This window comes from Enhydra lutris, unplaced genomic scaffold (genome assembly GCF_002288905.1).
Source record: "Enhydra lutris kenyoni isolate GAN:26980312 unplaced genomic scaffold, ASM228890v2 scaffoldscaffold9, whole genome shotgun sequence".
NCBI classification, from domain to species: domain Eukaryota; kingdom Metazoa; phylum Chordata; class Mammalia; order Carnivora; family Mustelidae; genus Enhydra; species Enhydra lutris.
Window position 1 is genome coordinate 21193722 of NW_019154093.1, and position 23024 is coordinate 21216745.

At 36.0% G+C, this 23024-nt stretch overlaps 1 protein-coding gene across 10 annotated transcripts in view; it reads left to right on the top strand.

Annotated features, from left to right (window-relative positions):
- The window catches only part of LOC111142973 (oxysterol binding protein like 9), a 175697-nt gene that overhangs the window by 131003 nt on the left and 21670 nt on the right, over positions 1-23024 (top strand). For 7 of the 10 annotated variants that reach the window (XR_002640297.1, XR_002640298.1, XM_022496334.1 and 4 more), the window contains 6 exons: positions 992-1021; positions 1921-1971; positions 11504-11542; positions 15329-15419; positions 17318-17422; positions 22606-22765. Coding sequence is in view for 8 of the 10 variants with exons in the window: in XM_022496334.1 (XP_022352042.1) it covers positions 992-1021; positions 1921-1971; positions 11504-11542; positions 15329-15419; positions 17318-17422; positions 22606-22765 (476 nt within the window). In the remaining 2 variants the exon portion in view is untranslated. The remainder of the gene's footprint in view (positions 1-991; positions 1022-1920; positions 1972-11503; positions 11543-15328; positions 15420-17317; positions 17423-22605; positions 22766-23024) is intronic. The other 3 variants (XM_022496335.1, XM_022496337.1, XM_022496340.1) reach the window with 1 other exon arrangement.

Below are 23024 nucleotides of genomic sequence, written 5' to 3' on the forward strand. Positions count from 1 at the left end.
TGCTTAGGATAATACACTATAGCTCCATCCATATCATTGCAAATGGCAGGATTTCATTCTTTTTGATGACTGAGTAATACTCCATTGTGTATAGGCACCACTTCTTCTTTATCCATTCGTCTGTTGATGGATGTCTGGGCTTTTCCCATATTTTGGCTATCATGGACATTGCTGCTATAAACATGGGGCACAAGTGCCCCTTCAAATCACTGTGTAGAACACGTGTTTTAAAATCACATAGTCTGTAAGAAAGACACAACATTATTTCATATAAGGAATAATGTTTTGTGTTATTCTTAGAAATCTTGAATCATATGAATCTTTGGGGATGTACTCCATAAAATGTTTTAATTTTTTATTTAAATGTTTTAAGTTTTGGGGGCACCTAGGTGGCTCAGATGGTTAAGCATCTGCTCAGGTCATGATCTCCAGGTTTTCTGATCAAGTCCCAAATCTGGCTTCCAGCTGAGCGGGGAGTCTACTTCTCCTTCTCTCCTCTGTCTTTCCCCCTGCTTGTACTCTATCTCTGTTTCTGTATCCTTCTCAAATGAGTAAATTTAAAACAAATTTTTTTAATTGTTTAAGTATAACAGAATACTCCCTTTCTAACTTGCCTGCACTTGCCTAGAGTAATGAGTGCATGTTGGTAAATTCTTTCTCTTTTTTTAAAGAGTTTATTTATTTGACAAAGAGAGAGAGAGCACAAGCAGGGGCAGCCGGAGAGGTAGAAGCAGGCTTCCTACCACCGAGCAGGGAGTCCTGGGCTCCATCCCAGGACTCTGGGATCATGACTGAGCCACCCAGGCACCCATTTTTTTTTTTTTTTTTTTTAAGATTTTATTTATTTCTTTGACAGAGTGTACACAGAGAGAGAGGGAACACAAGCAGGGGGAGTGGGAGAAGGGTAAAATTCTTTAAATGACTAGTAAAAAACAGCAATGATACTTCTTTGTGCTTCTCATTATTTCTTTAAACTTTTCATTTTTCATAGAAAATTGAAACTCTCAAAGAGACAACAAATGTAAGTTATGTGTTTGGTAAACTCTGGCTTTGCATTAGAAAGTGCTTTAAAATGTTACTTCTATTTTAAGCTACTGCTTAAATTAATAAATTGCTCTATTAATAAGAGCAGTTGAGATTTTAATTTTTATAAATTTTTACAAGGGTGTTTAAGAATGTTATTTTCTAAAAGAATTAAAAGGACTTGAATAATCCTTTTAATTAAAATTCACTTCATGTACCATTTTATCTGTTTCTGGTCTTACTTGTCTTAAGAACCTTGGATAAAAAATGTCATCCATGAATAATCTTATAATTAAAATATATTGTGATTCAAGTTTTCTGATTTACTGGCCTTCTCACCTTATATAATAGGCTACTAATAAGGTTTGTATTTTGACAAGAGCAGTTTTAAAAACAGGCAAAGTAGTAGTATTCTAGTTTCACCAGTATTGTGATAGGATTCTTTACTCTTCGTAATTCCATAGAAGTCTTTTATAGATGTTTTAGAAATTTACACTGCGATTCCCTGCTACTGATGTAAGAATTTGGAAGTTAATCATACTCACATCTTTTTCTGTTTGAAGTGATGAAAAACCATTTAGAATGTTATTCAATACAAATTAACAATTTCTGGGCATTCTTTAATGATAGAATTGCTAATGATAACATCCTCTGACACGGTCAGTATATTAGAACCTACTGGAATCTAGAGAGGGTATTTCTTGCATATAGACTTAAATCCTATACATCTGGACTGATTTTTTAAATTTTTTATTTAATTTTATATTTTATATATTTAATATTTTATATATATAACTTACATTTAGTTCTTTATTTTTATTTTTGTATTTTAAGCTTTAATGTCTTATGACCATTTTATTTGGTGCAAGGTCCTAAAATCAGTATTCTGTTTTATAGAGCATGGTAGAATCAATTAAGCACTGCATTGTGTTGCTGCAGATTGCTAAAGTAAGTAAATTTTACTTTTGATTACTTTCATTTAATGAGATGTAAAAATCATAATGGCATTTTTCTTGGAGTAGCCAGGAGACTTGGTTCTGAAATAGATACCTTCCTACAGTAAATTGTATTGTGGGGTTACTGGTATATTGAACAACTGTTGTATTTGGATACTACCTTAGCAGCATGTGCCTGTTTTTGATAAGGTAATTTCTGATATGTGACTGGGAAAGAGGGGAATATGTTTGAATGACTCACCCCTTCTTTCCATTTTATCCATTATCACTGCTTGGAGCAAGAACATACTTTGCACAACCTTTCACAGATAAGTTTCTTAGGAGAAAAGGAATTAAATTTTAGCAAGAGTTCTTTTTCTTATCCATAATAAGGAATATAATAAGGACATACTTTTTTAATTGTAGATTTTTTTCTGGTACTAAACTACATTTGTGAACCGCTACTTTAATTTGCTGTTCTTATTCATGGAGTAAAATATTTTGAATTACTGTGGTGCGGTAAAAATTTTGTGGTTATTGTGCCTGCTTTTATGAAAAATTTTGGTGTATTCAGCTTAAATGTAGATTTGATTGCTTTGCTTGGTATTTTGAGAAATAAGCATTTTAATGTTTGAAAATAAGAATAAAAAAAATTCCCCCCCATTATTGCTACCTGACTATAGCTCTGTATTTCTAGCCAGTGGCTTAGAAGAGGGTAGGCAGTAGCCACTACTGGGAGTGACGTTTGCATGGATTTTTAATTACTGGCCTATTTTACTTACTCAGTTGCTTGTATTTGTTGGCCTGATAATGGTCACTTTTTACCTAGTATTGTTAATGACATAGTCATATAGGATAATCTGTTTGTACTTCGATAGGAAGGATATTCAGCATATAAGTTAAAGGAGGGCAGTGTCATTTTCTTTCAAGACCGAAGTGTCAGAACTTTCTAGGTTTGTTTTGTTTTTGTTTTTATCACTATGATGATTTCCTGTGTGTGTGTCTAAATTTTTCATCTACTTTTGTGGATCAGAATATATTCTAAAGGGAGGATGGAGTTGGAGGCATAAAAGGAGTGGTAAGGTTTTTGTTTTTCTTGGCTGTGAAATTATATGGGTGGGTGGGTTACCTACTATTACCCGGAAGCCTCTACAATGTATAGATAGATAACCAGTAAACTACATCTTGCTCATTGTGAATAGGTAGGTATTTTAGGGATTTACACTGCCTTCTCTTGAAGACTGAGGAAGTACAAGAGCTGATAGTATTTAGACTGGTTTGGATAACCTCTACAAGTCATTTAAGACTTAAAAAAAAAAAATACTTTAAATAGTTGGAAAACAAGGCAGCCAAGCCTCTTTCAGAAGCTCACCTTTTAGCTACCCAGCAAGAACATTTTTGGTGGTCTGTTTTTGGAATGAGTTAGAATTCAGATTACTAATACTCCTTTTCATAAGTTTCTACTTCTTTTAAGATTTTTTTTTTTTTTTCAATTTTTTTAAGTAATCTCTACACCCAGCATAGGGACTTGAACTCACAACCCTGATATCAAGAGCCACATGCTCCACTGACTGACCAGCCAGGCGTTCCTAAAAGTTTCTGCTATTTAGTCCATACCTCCTACCTCTCTGTTTATTTTAGCCCAGCTTGATAAACTTAGATTTCAAGGTCCTTCAGAACGGGTAACAAAGATTAAATAAATGGAGTTTGGCTTTTTCAGTTTTCTCCAGAAGGAAGTTTTATTAAGGCTTTTGTATTCAAATACTATGCCTCAAGTAATGTGTATACTCTATATGAACTCTCTGTATCTTTAAATGTAAATCAGACCACTTTATTAGTCTGCTCAAATCCCATTAAATGGTTTCCCATCTCACTTGGAATCCAGTCTAAACTACTTAGAGTAATTACATCACTTGAACCATCCATACTCTCTCACCTCTCACCTCGCTTGATCCACACTATTCCAACAATATTGGCTTGTTTTCTTTTTCACAGACAGACCAGACTTTTTTTGCTTCAAGGATTTGTATTTGGTTTCCCTGCTGTCTAGAAGGAACCTCCCCCCAGATTTCCAGGACTCACCCCCTCACTTTATTCAGATTTCTGCCCACGTGAAATCTCTTTGAAGAGACCTTACTGACTGCTCTAATCTCTAATCTCTCATTTGTGTTTTTTTTCTTCATGGCCTTGCATCAGTAGCCAGATTTACAGGATATCTTGTTTATCGACTCTGCGACCTGACTATAATCTCCTTAAGGACTTTGTTTTGTTTGCCATTTTATTAGTCTGCTTGGGCTGCCCTAACAAACCACCATAGACTGGGTGGCTTAAACACAGAAATTTATTTTCTCACAGTTTTGGAGGCTACAAGTTCAACATCAAGATTCCTGCCAATTTGGTTTCCTGTGAGGACCCTTTTTAACTTGTAGATAGTCACCTTCTCAGTATGTCCTTAGGTGGCCTTTCCTTGGTGTGTGCACAGAATAACAGAGAGAGAAAAGAGAGGGAGTGGGGAGGAGTAGATGGAAGGGACAGAGGGAGAGTAGGGAGAGAGAAGGTGAGGAGAGAGCTCTGGTATCTCATGAGGACACTTACTAGGTCAGGGCTCCATCTTTAGGACCTTATTTAACCATAATTTACTTCATTAGCGACCCCATCCCCAGGTACAGGCATCCTGGGAGTTAGAGCTTCATCTGAATTTGGCAGTAGTGTGTGGGGACACACAGATATTCACTCCTTAACAGCACTGTATCCTCAGTGCCTGGAACAGTTGCCTGCCACATAGTAGGAACCTGATAATTATAAATTTTGAATGGATGTTTCTAATGCATAATTTTTAATGGTTGCATAATTTAGTGTTTCCACTTTATGTATTTTTTTTTTTATTTAGCCACCTCTGTGTTGTGCTTGGTAAACATGGCAGAACTTCTATCTAATATAAATACAATAGATTATTTAAATAATATAATATAAATTATATAAATTATAAATTACTAGTCAGTAATATAATATAAATTACTAGTCATTTTGGAAGACTGTCCTTCATTGACAGGTTAATAAAATACTGAAAACAGCTACTTCGAGAGATTGCCACCTGAGATACCAAAGGGATATAAGAAGATAGCTAATCTAATACCTTTGTAGTTTGGAGTTTATTTAGTATTAGCTTCCTAGAGGCAGCATGGTATAGGTAGGATTTTAAATCCCTTCCAGTTCTGATTCTTTAAATTTTTTTTTTCATTCTTTAATTTTAATCTCACTACCAGAAGTTCCCCTCCTGCCTAAATGATTAATGCATTGGTTCCCAAACTTTGCTACCCATTGGAATCACCTGGGGATCTTTAACAAGTCTCATGCCTGGCTCCCACTCCCAGACATTGTGTGGTAATAGCTATTAGGTGTTACCTAGGCTTTGGGATTTTTAAACTCCCAGGTGGTTGTAATATGCAGCGAAGTTTGGGCATCACTTGCTTAGTGGGATTTTCAGGTGGGTTCTGTTAGTTCAGAAGACCTCATTTTTTGTACCATAGATAGAGGCAGCTGGTGTTTCATGGGAAACTGCAGAGGACAGTGGGGTAGGTGGAAAAGAGCAGAAATAACCTGGGAGGCCCCTACATTAGAGGACTTGACCAGTTCTTTATCAAGATTAGGTGATAAGACTTATATGCCACAACTCATATGAGCAAGTGAAATTAATTTTAATAATTTCTTTGACTCAGTATTTCCAAAGTCATTTCAACATAAGCAGTATAAAAATTCGTTAATGAGGAACTTCATATTCTTTTTTTTTTTTGTACTAAGTTTTTGGTATCTTGGGTGTATTTTACATTTTGAACCAGCTGCATTTCCAAGTGCTCAGTATAGCCACATGTGACTAGTACCTCCCAAACTGGACAGTACAGGTCTAGATTATCCTTTCAAAGTAGATTGTATATTTAAGTTGTCTTTGAATTTCAGGTTATCTCCCCAGAACATTTTCCTTCATAGAGTTTTTGTTTTCATAAGTATTTGTAAATTTCTCTTTTGACTTTAAAAAATAACGGGTTTATTGGTGTTAATTTACATCTCATTTAAAGCGTATATTTCAGTGGTTTTTGATATATTTACAAAGTTGTGTAATCATCACTGTAATCAAATTATAGTACTTTTATCACCACAAGAAGAAACATTGTACCTATTAAGTAGTCATTCCCTGTTCCTCTTTCCCTTGTTATCCTTGCCCCTGCTCTCCTCCAATCCCTGGCAACCACTCATCTGTTTCTAGATTTGCCTATTCTGGACATTTCATGTAATTAAGATCCCACAGTATGTAATCTTTTGTGACTGACTTCTTTCACTTAGCATAATGTTTTCAAGGCTCATTCATATTGTAGCATATATCAGGACTTAATTCCTTTTCATTTCTGAATAAAAGTCTACTGAATGGATATACCACATTTTGTTTATTCATCAGGTGATGAACATTTGGGTTGTTTCCATTTTTTTGGCTATTAATGAATAGTGCTGCAATGAATGTCTGCATTATAATGGTGTTGTATGGAGGTATATTTCCATTTCTTTTAACTTTATGCATGGCAGTGGCATTAACAGGGTCATCTGGTAACTGTCCTTTTCAGAAATTGCTAAACTACTTTTCAAACCGGCTGTACCATTTTATATTCTCACAGTGTATTACAATTCCATTTTTTCCACATCCTCACCAATATTTGTGATTTTTTTTTTTTTTCTTTTAGTGGCTTATAATATCACTATTTGTAAGCTCACAGTTCTGTAGATCAGACTCTAAAGTGACTGGGCTCGGTCCTGTGCTTAAGGATATCCTAAGGCCCAAATTAAGGTTCTAGACAGATTGAACTATCTGGAGGCTCTGGCAAATAATGCACTTCCAGGCTTATTCAGGTTGTTGGCAGAATTTAGGTCCTTGTTGTAGGACTAAGATCCCCATTTCTTTGCTAGTTGTCGGCTAGAACTCAGTGTCAGCTATTAAAGGCCTCTCTCTGGTCCTTGCACAGACTCTCCATCTTCAAAGCCAGCAGTGGCACATCATATCATGGTTTACATTTCTGACCTTCTCTTCTGCCACCAGCCAGGGAAAGCGCTCTACTTTTAATGGCTCATGAGCTTAGATCAGATCCACCTGGATAATGCTTCTATCTAAATACCATATGGCTTCACTTACTTGGACTCCGAAAGACAAAACAAATGAACAACAAAAGCAGAAACAGAGCCCTAAATGGAGAGAATGGCTGGTGGTTGCCAGAGAGCGTGGGAAGTGAGGAGAGTGGGCAGAATGGGTGGGTGAAAGGGAATGGGAGGTACAGGCTTTCAGTTATGGAATGAATAAGCCATGGGGATGAAAGATACAGCACAGGGAATATACTCAATGGTATTGTAATAGTATGGTGACAAATGGTAGTTGCACTTGCGGTAAACATAGCATAATATATAAACTTGTCAAATCATTGTATTGTACACCCAAAACTAATGAAACATTGTCAACTATACTTCAATTAATAGAAAACAAATAAATAATGGATCCACAGGACTTGTGAATATGGAATCACCCCTGTAGTTATCTTTTTGCTTGTAGCCATTCTAGTGGCATCTTGTGGTTTTCATTTGCCTTTAACTAAGGAATAGTGATGTTGAATATTTTTTCTTGTGCTTATTAGGCATTCATATATCTTTGGAGAAATGTCTGTTCAAATTATTTGCCCATTTTTTAGTTGGGTTGTTTGTAATCTCATTGAGTTGTAGGAGTGATTTTATATCTTCTAAATACAGATCCTTACCAGACATATGATTTGCATATTTTTCTTCAAGTTTGTGTGTTGTCTTTTTACTTTCTTGATAGCATCCTGAGAAACATGCATATTTTTATTTTTTATGAAGTCTGGTTTATCAGTCTTCTATTGCTTGTACCTTTGGTGGCTTATCTGAGAAGTCATTGCCTAATCCTGTATCACAAAGATTGATTCCTGTGTTTTCTTCTAAGAGTTTTAATGTTTTAGCTCATATTTGTTTATGATCCATTTGAGTTCATCTTTGTGGTGTGAGGGTAGGGGTCTAAATTTATTTTTCTGCATGTAGATTTCCAGTCGTCCTAGCCTCATCTGTTTAATCTCATCAAACTTGAATTAGTGTCTTTATTTTTTCTTGCATATAATTAGTAAGTGTGTTGGTCCATAATTAAGGGAGCTTTAACTAGACTGCATTGCGTTATTAGAGAGATGAGAGTATATTGTATGTATTTTGTTGGTAGGCATGGTTTTAAAAATACTGGAGTCCTCTGGTCAGATGTCTTCCCAAATTATGTTGCGATGATGTTTTTGTTCATTATCGTATTTCCAGATCTCAGTCTGTGATCAGAAAAAACAGAAAATGTTTCATTAACATAATTCATATTGAATTCAGTCAAATCTCTAGTTCAGTAATACTTGAGATTTAGCTTTAGCTACCGTGGTTAAAGACCACTTTTGTCATACTTATAAAACAAAAAGAAAACAATTTTTAAAAAGAAAGATGGAAGTGGGAGTGGGGAGGGGATGAATGTAGCCTTTTTAGGTAATAGAACAAAATCTGATTTGATTGTGCCTTAAAAGACCACAACAGTAAAAAAAAAATGAACCCTGATTTAAAATCTGTAGGTATCATATATTATTAGTTGAGAATATTTTGGGGAAAAGTTTGTCAGATATTGAAATTTATTTTAAATTACACCAGAATTAAAAGTGGTTGCTTTCTTAGATAATATACATACATAATGTGGTAATCCGTCACAGCATAGCAAACCCATCTAAACTTAGTGTCTTAAAATAGCAGTACTCATTCAAATTTTGCTCACAAATATGCAGTTTGGGTAGACCTCATGACTTGTTTCTGTCACGAAATGTCACCTATAATGACTTGATACAGAGCTAGAGGATCTCCTTTCAAGGTGGCTCACTCACATGCCTGAAGAGTTGGGAATGGGGGCCTAGCTTCTTCTATATAGTTTTCTTTACAGCTGCTTGGATTTTTGTCACAGTATGGTGGTTTGGGCTCCTAGAAAACAAGGTGAAAATTTGTGACATTTCCATGACCTAGTCTTAGAAAATACATAGAGTCATTTCTGCTGTACTTAATGGTAGAGACCATCACAAAGGCCCCCCCCCTATGTTCTAGGGTAAGGGTGAGCACTAGCTCTTACTGGGGCCATTTCTGGAAAATTTAATCTATCACAAATATGTAATATTTCTTCCCAGGAAATCCCTTGGAAAAAGCAATTTAATATTTAGAAATTAATAGAGGAAGGCCAGAATTAAAGTGTCATCTGAGCAAGAAACTTTAGTTTCTCTTTCTCTATAATTCTCAATTTATTTTCAGCTGTGTCTGTTAAGAATTAACTGAGGGGCACCTGGGTGGCTCAGTGGGTTAAAGCCTCTGCCTTTGATTCAGGTCATGATCCCAGGGTCCTGGGATCGAGCCCCACATCAGGCTTTCTGCTCGGCAGGGCGCCTGCTTCCCCCTCCCTCTCTGCCTGCCTCTTCTGCCTACTTGTGATCTCTGTCTGTCAAATAAATAAGTAAAATCTTAAAAAAAAAAAAAAAAAGAATTAACTGAAATTTTGGATATTCTGAATATATAGCTAATTTTTCAAATAGGGGGGAACCCCAGCATGAATTACACAGTTAAAATGCAGTCATTGTCAAGGATATGTAAAAGATACCTTCTGTGCCAGAAGTTCCCAATATCACCTTTAGGTTTGACGATTCTGATGATTTGCTTGGAGGACTCACAGGACCCAGTGTATGGTCATATTCATAGCTGCACTTCGTTAAACAAAGGATCCAAAGCAAAATTAGCAAAGGGAAAAGACATTGGGACAAAATCCAGAGGAAACCAGACACAAACTTCCAAGTATCCTCTCCTCTCCCAGTAGACTCAGACTGTGCTTACTTCTACCAGCAACAAATTGTGACAACATATGTGAAATTTTGGAGCATGTGCGTTGCTCAGTTGGTTAAGTCTCTGCCTTCCGCTCAGGTCATGATCTAAGGGTCCTGGGATCGAGCTGCACATGGGCTCCCTGCTCAGTGGGGAGTCTGCTTACAGCAGGGAGTCTGCTTAGCTTTCTCCCTCTGTCCTCCTCTCCGCTATGCTCGCTCGTTCTCCCTCCCTCTCTCCCTCTGTCTCAAAGAAAATCTTAAAAACAAAAACAAACCCTCATGTAAAATGTTGTCTACCTGAGAAGCTCATTGAAGACTCAACACCTACAGTTTTTCTTGGGACCTTGACATGTAAGCATCTCTACCTAACACTTACAAGATTCCAGACTTCCAGAAGGAAAGGTAGTTGTTAGCGTAAACCCTATTGTTTACTTAAACAGTTTAGGCACAGTGAGCCAGTCTTAACACATAAAGTGGTAGGGACCCTCCTGAAATCCAAGTTCCTAGTCATTAGCCAAAGGTCAACTTTGCAGGCTGATAGGCCTGCTATGTTAATACTTTTCTGTACCTACTTAAGAAAAAAATATTCCCAAATCTTCAAATTGGTCTTGGTTGACCCTTCAATGTGTATATTTCTGAGTAAATTCAGTAGTTAAAGAAAAAGTTACAGATAAAAATGAACTATAACTTGGCCATTATGTTTAAGACCAAGACCAAATACTGGTTTCTGTTAAAACTTTGAAATTTCAATTTCCAGATAGTATGAGCTAGAACTTTAAACAGTTTATTTAAAATTAAACATACTGTCTACATAATACAAATAATTGGGTTATAATTACAGAAATGAATATGTGTTGATAACTTTCCACCACCTTCTTCCTGAAGTACATCCTTAAGATAAGCAAGACAAAATAGCATATTAAGAACATGAATTCTGAAACCAGACTATTGGAATCCTCACTCCCCACCTCTCTCTGTCTCAATTTTCTCAAATGTCCAATAGGAATAATAATAGCACCTACCTTATAGAGTTATTGGTGGAGTAAGTGGAATAATAAATGCAGAATATTTGTCAGGTAGTAAGTTAATTCCTATGTCATTCCATGGATACAGTGATTATGTTTACTAAAAGAAAAACCATCTATTTAGAAAAGTATAATTCTTGGGCCTGTAGCCAGAATACAGGAAATCATGTCTTATATCCCAAGTTTTTAAGGATATATGATTCTTATACTTTTAAAGTGTAGTGAGAGTTGGGGGGTTGTGGGTACTTGGTATAATATACAGGGTCTTCAATCCTTAGTTAGTGTATCTGCTGTTAATAGTTGATACTGATATGACTACACAGTTCCATCGGATATTAATAATGAATTTAATTAAGTGCCTATATAGAAAAACAATTGCCATGCTGCTGCTGCTGGTGGTTGTGTAGCCAGTGATGGAATTATGTTTGGCTAGTGATGTACAGATGGAATTACAATCTCAGTAGAAGCCAAAAAATAGTTTTCTAACATTGTTACTTAATAGTAAAATAAGCTTTCATAATAGGAAAGCAAGTACACAAGGACTTACCTAAGTAAAAGAATGAAGTTAATATTTTTAACATTTTTCCTTAAGGACCAGTGTAATGCGGAGAAGCACGCAGATGGAATTATAGTAAGTTTAATCTAATCTTTTTCTTTCCCTTTACTTCTGCAGAGCATTATAACCAGTCATGTCAGGAGAAGCCTGAACTTCTACTCATTTTTCAACACAAATTCCTGTTTTCACCTACTCACTGCTTTTTGTTGTTGATTCTTGCAATTTTCCTTAAGCTTCTAAAGTTAGCCATCTTTCAGCAATCATTTGCAGGGGAAATGTTAAAATTTTTCTAAGTGTTGGTTCAGATTGAATCACGTTGCATGTGTTAACATGAGGGGTTAATCATGGTATGAAAATACAGCTTTTATGACTAAGGCATAACTCACAATGCTTTATTTCTTGTCAAACGTCTTTTTTTCTCAGATGAAAGCAGAAGGGGAGGGAGGGATTCAGTATTGAAACATATCTTAATCTGTTTAATATTGTTAATTGGTTTCTATTTTATTTTTAGATTTTGTGTGTTGTGTTAACTGTCATTGCTACTGTGGTATATATATATTGTGTTTTTATTAGAACAAATTGCAACATGATTCTTTCACTTATAGCCATTTTCTTATTCTTTCCTCCTCCTCAGCATTTTACTCTTCCCTTAGGTTCAACCTCTCCTTTAAAAAGAAAAGAAAATTTTATTGTGGGTATTTCCTATCTGGAAAAAAAGAGTTTGAAGATTGTATTTGGAGTGACCCTATTTTTATGATAACTTCTCTTTAGAGGTCTCTAAAGTAGGAGGCCGCCCCTTTTTTTGTCCCAAGACTTTACAGATGTCTACTTGTCTGAGACCTGGAAACTTCAGAATCTTCAAACCCGTCTCATGATTGTACTTAAAAGGATAAGCATCTTATCTTTATATTTGGTTTAAAATGAAAAAAGTTAAATATCGATATTGTTTGCATATTTCTTGAGAAGCCAGAGATAAGAAGCATTTTAAAAATTTGGATTAAAGACATTGGAATTTTTATCTTTCTTTTCACAGTTTGAGTTCAGAGTTTGAGCCAGAGTGATATAATACAATTATGTGATCTAAATACAGTGTAATGTAATGTAGTATCTTTTCCTGAGCTACCACTTAATATTGTAAGCCTCATGGAAAAGGACTGTATATGTTGTCTAACATGTTATGGTCCCCAAAGATCCTAAGGAAAATCATGTTGGCAATTACTTTTCTCTCTTTTTCCTCAAAGCAAAATTACTTTTTATTATGTTAAGAAAATTGGCAGGTGTTCTTTTGTTTTTTTAAGATTTTATTTATTTGACAGAGAGAGAGCACAAGTAGGCAGAGCGGCAGGGAGAGGGAGAAACAGGCTCTCCACTGAGCAGGGAGCCCAATGCAGTACTCAATCCCAGGACCCTGAGATCATGTCCTGAGCCAAAGCCAAGCTGCTTAACCAGCTGAGCTACCCAGACACCCCCAAAATTGGCAGTTTTACACACCAAAAATGCTTGGTCATTTGCATTTAAAAACATCTAGAAAGTTTATACTTAGAAAAAAAAATCTAAACTTTTAGAAAATAACTATGCTTGAATCACTGATCAAAAACTACAGCATTTTTCTTTAAGAGTTTTTATTTTTAAAAAGGGAAGCATTCATGGTTCAAATCTTAGACCCACACAGTTAGAACCTGGCCCTGCTACTCACTAGTTGTGATCTTAAGCAGGTTACTTGACCTTTGAGCCTCAGTTTCCTCATCTTTAAAGAATGGTGGCTAGTTCTACGTCAGATGAACATCGTTATAAGGTACAGGATGAGCACAGAATCAATAAATGCTAGCTAGCTATACATAAATACATGTACATATAATTTTTATTTTACGTAAATGTTATCAATGTTAGAGCTGGTTAAAGCTGAGGATTATTTGTGCTTCTAAAGCTCTGCACATTCATTTTCAAAGCAAGGTGTAGAATGTCATTTGACATATTTTAGCCTGAAATTGATTGAACAAGGGCTGTAGATAAGTATGGAATAGTTACATTTTCTATTAAAGCAAGCAACAAAAGATATTTGGTACTTATACATGCAAAAATCTGATCTTCAGATTAGCTAAATCTTTAGATTTAGAACATTTCATCTGGAAGACAAAAGATTACGTTCAAAAGATAGAATTTTGCTGGTCCCTTTTTCCAAAGTTAGTCTCTTCAGTAATTTTTCTTACATAAAAGGTGCAGATAAGGAGGTGACATACTCTCCTTCCTGTGAATTGATATTAATGGTGGGATTTTGCCTTTGTAAAGCACTTGGAGTTCTTTGAAGAAAACCATTAGGTAAAAACAAGGAATTTATACTAAAAACAGCTGCAGGACTTGTTGAGACATTTGTTTAGTTATTATGTGCTGGTCCAGTATCTGAAGATAGAATCATAAAGCAATAACCAGAAAGCCCCTGTAGAACATACAATCCAGACATTTCTTCATGTTACAGAATGGGAAAGCGAGGACCCTAGTAGATAAAAGGTTTGCCAAATCTTGGTAGAATAAGGACTCTAAGGAATTAAAATTCCGAGTCTGTTTTATCTGTGCCTCTTCCCAGTACTTCAAAACCTTCCCTACTTCATTTTATTAGGGTTTTTATTAGTGATTATTTTCAGGGTCTCTTCTCTAAGTATCCTTTATTTTCCTGTTAAAATATTTATAGTCAGTAGACTATTGTTGTGACAAACATCAGACATTCTTGTGCTCAAGTCAGTTGATTTAAGAGATCTGATTTAATGATTTTTAATATTTAAGCAGAGAAGGGGTTTTAAAAAAAAAACTTAGGCTTTAAATGAGAATGCTATAAAAACTTTCCCCTTAACTCAGTTTCCATTGCTAGGGGCTTCTAAATTTTTATGAATACTTTTGGGGCTCATTCATCAGTAAAGTATTTCTCTTCTAAATCTGTTTCAGTATTTCCTGTTATAAGCCTTCCCTAATACATATTTGAAGTTTAGTTTTCTGGAGCACAGAAAACTAAAGAACTTAAAACGTTCTTTCTTGGGTTTTATCTGGTATAGTCTTCTAAATGATAGATCTAAATTTTACTCTGGCAAAGACCTTAGTTTAAACTTAACTACCCACCTCCAAGTAAAAAAGCATCAGTAAACTATGGAGTCTTGTTTTTAAAATGTCCTCATGCTGGTAGAGTAAGTTCTTGGCTTGAAATCAGAAAGACCTAGACTTTTTTTTCCTCTAAAACTGTAACTGCATATTTACTTTTTTTCTTCTAAATCCTCAAAAAGAAAGCTTTCTTCCCTGCACCCCCCAATTAGAAGATAATATCGCTTTGCATTTAGTGACTATAAAACTAGGTACCTGTACATTGTGTACACAGTGATAGAAGGTGGCAATAGTATGAGATGGAAAAATAAAATCCCAGTGGTGCAGGTATATTTACCAGTTGTAGTTGTAATGTTTAATAACATCAAAGTAAGAGCGAGTATTTCTATCTTCAATAGAGAAACATTATTTGTGGTGAATTAAGAATTAAGTGAGAAGTACTGAACTGAATTCAGAAGTTACTATTTTTTACTTCCTGAAATTTTCCCACACCATTTTACAACTCTTTGCAGGTTTTTTCATTTAGCTTTATCTTTCCATATGACAGAAATTCTTTCATTTTCCCTCCTTACTATGTTTTGTTTTTTAAGAAACTCTTAGACTTCTATATCATAAATGCATTTCATTTCTTCTTTGCATTTTGATCAGCATCTCTATATAGCTACCCTCAGGACTTTGCTGTCAGAAATGTGGGTATTTCGTACATTTGGGAGGGTGAGCACTGGAAGGGCATTTAATTAAAAATAACTATACTGTGTTTCTTTATCTCAGAGTACTATTAATCCTGTAGATGCAATATATCAACCTAGTCCCTTGGAACCTGTGATCAACACAATGCCTACCCAGACTGTCTTACCTCCAGGTATGGTATTTGCAAAAATGTTTCAATTTCATTGATTAGAAAAAACTTAATTTGTACAGCTATCATAAATCTTGAAGGGCTCATTTTTGGTTTTATTGTTTTGTCTTTTTTTTTTTTTTTTAAGATTTTATTTATTTGATAGAATGAGAGAGCACAAGCAGGGGCAGCGGCAGAGGGAGAGGGAGAAGCAGGCTCCCTACTAAGCAGGTAGCCCAGTGTGGGGCTCGATCCTAAGACCTTGGGATCATGACCTGAGCAAAAAGCAGACGCTTAACCAGCTGAGGCACCCAGGCACCCTTCGTTTTGTTTTTTAATAAACAAAAGGAATCACAAAAATATAGAGCAGCAGAAAATGAACTGGAAAAAGATGATAATATTTTTGGTTTGGGGGATTTTTTTAATACAGTGAAAGAGCTTTTGGTTTTCATAGTGAGATGAAAGGAAAACATGATTACTAAGACTTAGATTAGCTGGTGGGACAGAATCCTATGACCTAGGATTCATGCTACCAAAGAGGTCTTAATATACATTGACCTACTTGAAGGTAATCTAGAAACTTTCTATTTTGGGATACTTTTTATAGCTATGAAGAATACAAATGTTTTCTTCTTGATGGTGAACTCTAGGTAATGGAAGAGAAAGGTGAAATTTGTTACGCCTATCGATTAGGAAGACCTGTATTTTTAAGTATAGAGTAATCAATAGTATTTTTTTTTTTAAACTAACAAAGGAAGGCTTAGGGACAACAGCTATGTGTATGAATTCCTTTTTCCTTCTGTTGAATCCAGAATTTCTGCTTTCTCGATGATTTAGTTAGGTCAGAAATTGTAACCAAAAAATCCCTTTAAAAATACTTTAAAATAGGGGTGCCTGGGTGGCTCAGTCATTAAGCATCTGCCTTCAGCTCAGGTCATGTTCCCAGGGTCCTGGGATTGAACCCCACATCTGGCTCCCTGCTCAGCGGAAAGCCTGCTTCTCCCTCTCCCACTCCCCCTGCTTCTGTTCCTCTCTCACTGTGTCTCTCTGTCAAATAAATAAAATCTTTAAAAAAAAAAAAAAACCTTAAAAGTATGTGAAATGCTTTTGTGAATTTTGATTCTTTAAGAGAATGAACATAATATCTTGGGCTAAAGAGGAAATACTACTGTGCCCCTATTTTATTTCTTTAAAGATTTATGTATTTTTAAGATTTATTTATTTATTTGTCTGTGAGAGAGAGACAGACAGACACAAGCAAGGGGAATGGCAGGCAGAGGAAGAAGCAGGCTCCCTGCTGAGCAAGGAACCCAATACGGGACTTGATGCCAGGACTCTGGAATCATGACCTGAGCCAAAGGCAGATGCATAACCAACTGAGCTATCCAGGCGCCCCTAAGGATTTACTTATTTTAGAGAGAGAGAGAGCATGCATGTGTGTGCAAGAGGGAGAGGGAAAGAATCTCAAGCAGGCTCCCCACTATGCGCAGAGCCCTAGTGCAGGGCTTAATTCCATGACCCTGAGACCAGACCTGAGCCAAAATCAAGAGTGGGACACTAAACGAACTGAGCCACCCAGGTGTCCCATGTGCCTCATTTTAAAATGATTTTATGTGGTTTGATGCTTAGAAAGACTTTATCATCAGAAGCGTTTGCTAGTTTTATAGAGCATTTTTGCTGAGGTTTTGGCCTGCCTTTATTAGTCTCTTGATATCCTAATGTTTTAGATAAAATGGTAGTTTATCACCATTGAGTTTAAAGGGGAGAGAAGGTCCGGAAGAGGGAGTAGCATGGAACTTGACTTAATGGAAGACAGTTTTAAAAATTACTGATCTTTAGGATTTTGAATTCCACACAGTTGCAGTTAACACAGTTGTATTTGGCTTTTTTTCTAACTTATTTCATATGTTCAAATCTTCTAGAACCTTCTCAGTTATGTAAGTCAGAACAGCGTCCATCTTCGCTACCTGTTGGACCTGTATTAACTACCTTGGGACATCATCAGACTCCGACACCAAATAGTACAGGTACAAATTTATATAATTTCTTTAATTCTTATAACTCCCCATTAACATTTAAGGTTTGTGTTTGATTGTTGATGGGAAAAAGGGTGAAATGTGTTACATATTTGTGTTGGAGGTACAATTTTACCATCATTCCATACATGAAGTGGTTAACTTTGTGATAGAACCAGAAGCTTGAGTAGTAATTGCCTTTTTTTTTTTTTTTTTTCTGGAAGATTTTATTTGTTTTGACACGGAGTTGGGGGAGAGCAAGTTGTGCCACAAGCAAGGCACCAGCGAGCAGAGGGAGAAGGAGGCTCCCTGCTGAGCAAGGAGCCTGCTGTGGGGCTGATCCCAGGACTTTGGGATCACAACCCGAGCCGAAGGCTGTTGCTTAACTGACTGAGCCACCCTGGCGCCCCAGATATATGTATATACATATATATATACACACATATATACACATATATATATATATTTATTTAGTAAACAATGTTACATTAGTTTCAGGTGACACCTTAGTGATTTGACAAGTTTATACGTTATGCTGTGTTCCCCCAAGTGTGTAGCTACCATCTGTCCTGTTAATCACTGTTATGCTATCATTGACTATATTCCCTATGCTGTGCCTGTTATTCCTATGACTTACTCATTCCATAACTGGAATCCTGTATTCCCCTCTCCCCTTCATCCATTTTGCTCAACCCTCCACCCCTCTCCTGTCTGGCAACCATCATTTTATTATCTGTATTACAGGCCTGATTCTGCTTTTTGTTTATTTGTGGAGTTTTTTGTTATGTTTTTAAATCATAAGTGGAGTCATGTGGTATTTGTCTTTCTCAGTTGGGCTTATTTCACTTAGCATATTATACCCTCTAGGTTCATCCATGGTGTCTCAAATGGCACAATCTCATCCTTTTTATGGCTGTGTAATATTCCTGTGTGTGTGTGTGTGTGTGTGTGTGTGTGTGTACACACCACATTTTCTTTCATTATTCACCTGTTAATGGGTACAGATTGCTTCTAAATCTTGGCTGTTGTAAATAATGCTGCAGTAAGCATAGAGGTGTGTGTATCTTTCTGAATTAGTGTCTCTTTTCTTTTTTTTTTTTTTTTTAAGATTTTATTTATTTGCCAGAGATAGAGAGAGTACACACAAGCAGACAGAGAGGCAGGCAGAGGCAGCAAGAGAAGCAGGCTCTCTGCCGAGCAAGGAGCCCGATGCGGGACTCGAACCCAGGACCTTGGGATCACGACCTGAGCCAAAGGCAGTGGCCCAACCAACTGAGCCACCCAGGCGTCCCCTGAATTAGTGTTTCTAACACTTGTTATTTCCTGTCATTTTGACTTTAGCCATTCTGTCTGGTGTAAGATGATATCATTGTGGTTTTGATTTGCATTTTGATGATTCATGACGTTGAGCATCTCTTCATCTGTCTGTTGACCATCTGTACTTCTTTGGAAAACGTTTATTCAGTCCTCTGGAGCCTCCCCCCCCCCCTTTTTTTCTTCTCCCTTTTTTAATCAGATTTTTTTTTTTTTTTGGTATTGAGTTGTAGAAGTTCTTTGTATATTATGAATATTAAGCCTTCATTGGACATACCATTTGCAGCTATCTTCTCCCATTCACTAAGGTGTCCTTTTGTTTTGTCGATAGCTTCCTTCGCTGTGGAAATCTTTTGATTTTGATGTAATCCCTATTGTTTATTTTTGCCTTTGTTTGCCTTGCCTCAGACGCATCTGGAAAAACATGCTACAGCCGATGTCAGAGAAATTCTTGCCTGTGCTCTTTTCTAGGATTTTTATGGTTTCAAGTCTCACATTTAGATCTTCAATCCATTTTTGAGTGTATTTTTGTGTATAGTGTTAGAAAGTGTTCGGTTTCATCTTTTACCTGCAGCTGTCCAGCCTTCCCAGCACCATTTCTTGGAGAGACTGTCTTTTCCCCATTATATAATCTTGCTTCCTTTGTCACAGGTTAAGTGTTCTTGCCTTCTTTGTCATGGATTGACTGTATAATCATGGATTTACTTTGTGGGGTATGTGTTCTATGCCACTGATCTGGCCATACCATACTGTTTTGATCATCACAGCTTTGTAGTATATTTCAAAATCTGGTGTTGTAATACTTCCACTTTATTCTTCTTTCTCAGGACTACTTTGGGTATTGGGGGTTTTCTGTGGTTCTGTACAAATTTTAGTACTATTTCTCCTAGTTCTGTGAAAATATATTATGTATTCTTCTTGTTGTTTTAATCTGAATGACATCATGTGTTTCTGTGACTTACTCTTTTCATTTAACAGAGAACATTTAGAGAGCTTTCTGTGTTTATACTGTTAGGTCTGCAGTGTTCTCTTTATGGCTGCCTGAGCACATATTACCTGTTTTTCTGTTGATGGACATTTAGGTTGTTTCCAGGATTTTCCTATTACAAACAGTACTTAGTGAATATCCTTGTACAAGCACTTTTGGCACATATATTTTTTTAAGGTTAAATGTATTATTCTTTCACATTTTTGTCATTTTATAAGCAAAAAAAGATACTTCATTTTAACATGTAGTCTCTTTATTTAGACTATGGCCTTTATTTTTTCCTGTAATTTACAGGCATACTATCAGTGTTAGTATTAGATTAATTTCTTGTTTGAAAACTGATTAGTCTTATGTTGAGAACAACTCAAAGGAAAACTTCATGCTTTTGTCCCTGTTATGCCTTGAGGAAGTAGGAGGTGAGCCCCTGTTTGTTGCTCCACAGATTTCTTTCTTAGTCAGGACTTTCCTCCTGTCCTGTAATAATGAAAATTACCTTGCAACTTTAGCCCATTTTGAAATTTGAATTAGTAAAGATGCTGATACTGTTACTTTGTTCTTTAATATTTGGCCGCTGTCTTCTGAATTTGAAAGAAAGCAAAAATAGCTCTTATTTGAAGTTCTTGGGAAAATACAAGTAATTTGAATAATGAGCTTGAAATGTTTGGCTGACTTTTTCCCTGTATTTCATTACTTGTATCACCTTTTGTTCATTTTAAAAATAGTACCTGTGTTTTCTTTTTTGTTTTGTTTTGTTTTTTGTTTTAATGTAAAAGGATACTCTAGGAGACCTGAGTGACTCAGTCTGTTAAGCATCCGCCTCTTGATTTCGGCTCAGGTCATGATCTCAGGGTCTTGAGACAGAGCCCTGCATCGGATTGGGCACATTTGGTTGGTGAGGGGCCTACTTAAGATTCTCACTCTCCCTGGGGCTCCTGGGTGGCTCAGTCTGGGATCGAGCCCCATGTCAGTCTCCCTGCTCAGCAGAGAGCCTGCTTCTCGCCTGCGGCTCTGCTTACTTGTGCTCTCTCTGTCAAATAAATAAATATTATAAATAAATAAAGGTTCTTGTTCTCCCTGTCTCTCCCTCTTTCTCTCCCAAAAAAAAAAAAAAGATACTTTGGTTTCTCTTCAGATTATATAAAATCTTTTCACCTTTTACTAAAGAAAGGATTTTGTCAGCTTGGAAACAGCCAGAATTGTCTGTTTAGAGATACATAAAATCAGTTACAAACTTTGAAAAAGTCGGTATTCTTCCTGTGTACATTTAGGATAATTATAATAAATAATTTAGGATATAAATTATTTCAGAAGATAACTTTTAAAACACAGCATTTTAGAGTAGGTATATTTAAAGGACTTTTAGAAATGAAATTAACATGTGATTTATTTCTTGCTTTTTTCCAACCTAATTTCTTCTTCACCTTTCCTTAACTCTCTCTTTGATACAAAAAAGAAACAAGGTAACAACTGAGGAAAAAAAATATTGTTTGTTCTTTAGGGAAAACTCAGTTTTTTGTGTTTGTTGGTTTTTTTGTTTTGTTTTGTTTGTTTGTTTGTTTGTTTTTCCCCAAACTCATTTTCTTCTTGGACACATTTTTAATTGTGTGATCACCTGGAGTGTTTGCATGTTACTTAATCATTTTTAATTCCTGGGTGGTTTGGGGGCTTTATTATTATTACTATTGCTATTATTGCCTGTTTCAGTAAGAGAAAGTCTTTCCAGTTTTACTGCCAGTATTGCAGGGGGTGGGGAATTTAAAGTTATTTGCTAAGATGAACTATATTTGGAATTTCCACAGTAAGATTACCTTTTTTGGTGCAAACTTTTTCTGTTAATGTTTTTAAAATATCTTTGTGAACATGGCAACTAAATGTGGCAGGTGGATGTGCTTTTTCTCTAACTGTTGACGCAAGAATGGGCTAACAATCCGTGGGTGACTGTGGATTCATTTTTGTTGCTGCTGTTTCTCAACTTCTGTAATTGTGGCCTTGGTTTTTAGATTACTAGCATTGACTTAATTAAGTTTAATCTCTGTCAAGCATCTATAGCAGATTGGCATAAATTGCCAAGAGCCTGTAGATGCTCTATAAACACTTGTTGAATTAATCTCAGTAGTCCTTCATGGTTTGATACTTTTATTGTTTGTTACTAGACAGTGAATCATGATCACAGAGATTAGATAGTAGTCTTTCTGTGGATCTCTGTTAATTTCTGTTTCCTTAGACTGCTTAGGTATAGAAAGATGTTTTTTCTAGTCCTTTACTTTTCCACTTTCTTCCCATAGTAGACCTCTGTTTTTCTTTGCCCCTGAGCCCCAGGCACCTGACTTTGACGTAGGTAGAAAAGAAGTAAGGAGTTTGGATGTTGAGTGCTAGGGCTGTGTGTGGTGCTTTTGTGTTTTCATGTAACTGCCAAAACATAATGACTAATGTGAATGTGATATCCTGGACAATATTTTAACTTTCATGTGGTCTTTGGTATTCTTTCCATTATGCATTCTCATTGTGTCCCTGCTGCATTTTAAAAATATCTGGTTATGTAGTATAAAATAGGAGGCCTGGCTCTCCATTGGTATTGTATCTGTTGTGGGGCTTCAGACTCCGGAACTCCCACACTGTGATTACAATTGAAAGAGCTCCCTTTCTAATTATGGATATTTATAAATGGGAACATAGCAGTTTTTCATTTAAAAGTCTATGTCCCATTCTATTACGTGATTTGCCTTTTTCTTTGGCTAGGTTAAGTGTTGATTTTCTTTACAGAGAATGTAAGGACTTCTGCCAACTTAACTTTTCTTGATTTTAGAAAAGCCCGTTTTGACTCCATCTCCCTAATTTTTTTCCCCTCTATTACCAACATTGTCTCCTAATTTAAAATGTTTTTACTTCCTAGGCAGTGGGCACTCACCACCTAGTAGCAATTTGACTTCTCCAAGCCATGTCAACTTGTCTCCAAATACTGTCCCCGAGTTCTCTTATTCTAGCAGTGAAGACGAATTCTATGATGCTGATGAATTCCATCAAAGTGGCTCATCCCCAAAGCGCTTAATAGAGTAAGTAATTGAGCTATGTATTTAAATGACTCTTGATTTTAAAAATTAATTTTATTTTGAGACTGGTGGGATTGACGGACTCCCTTATAATAAAGCTGCTTTTTTGATTGGCTTAATTGAGCAAAGCCAGTTCTGTGACTTTTGACTTAATTCAAATAGAATAAATTAGCATCAGCTAAAGTAATATGCCAGTATTGTTAATTGAACTCCTGACATTATTTCCATAGTGCTAACATTAGAGGATCAGATGAAAGTAAGA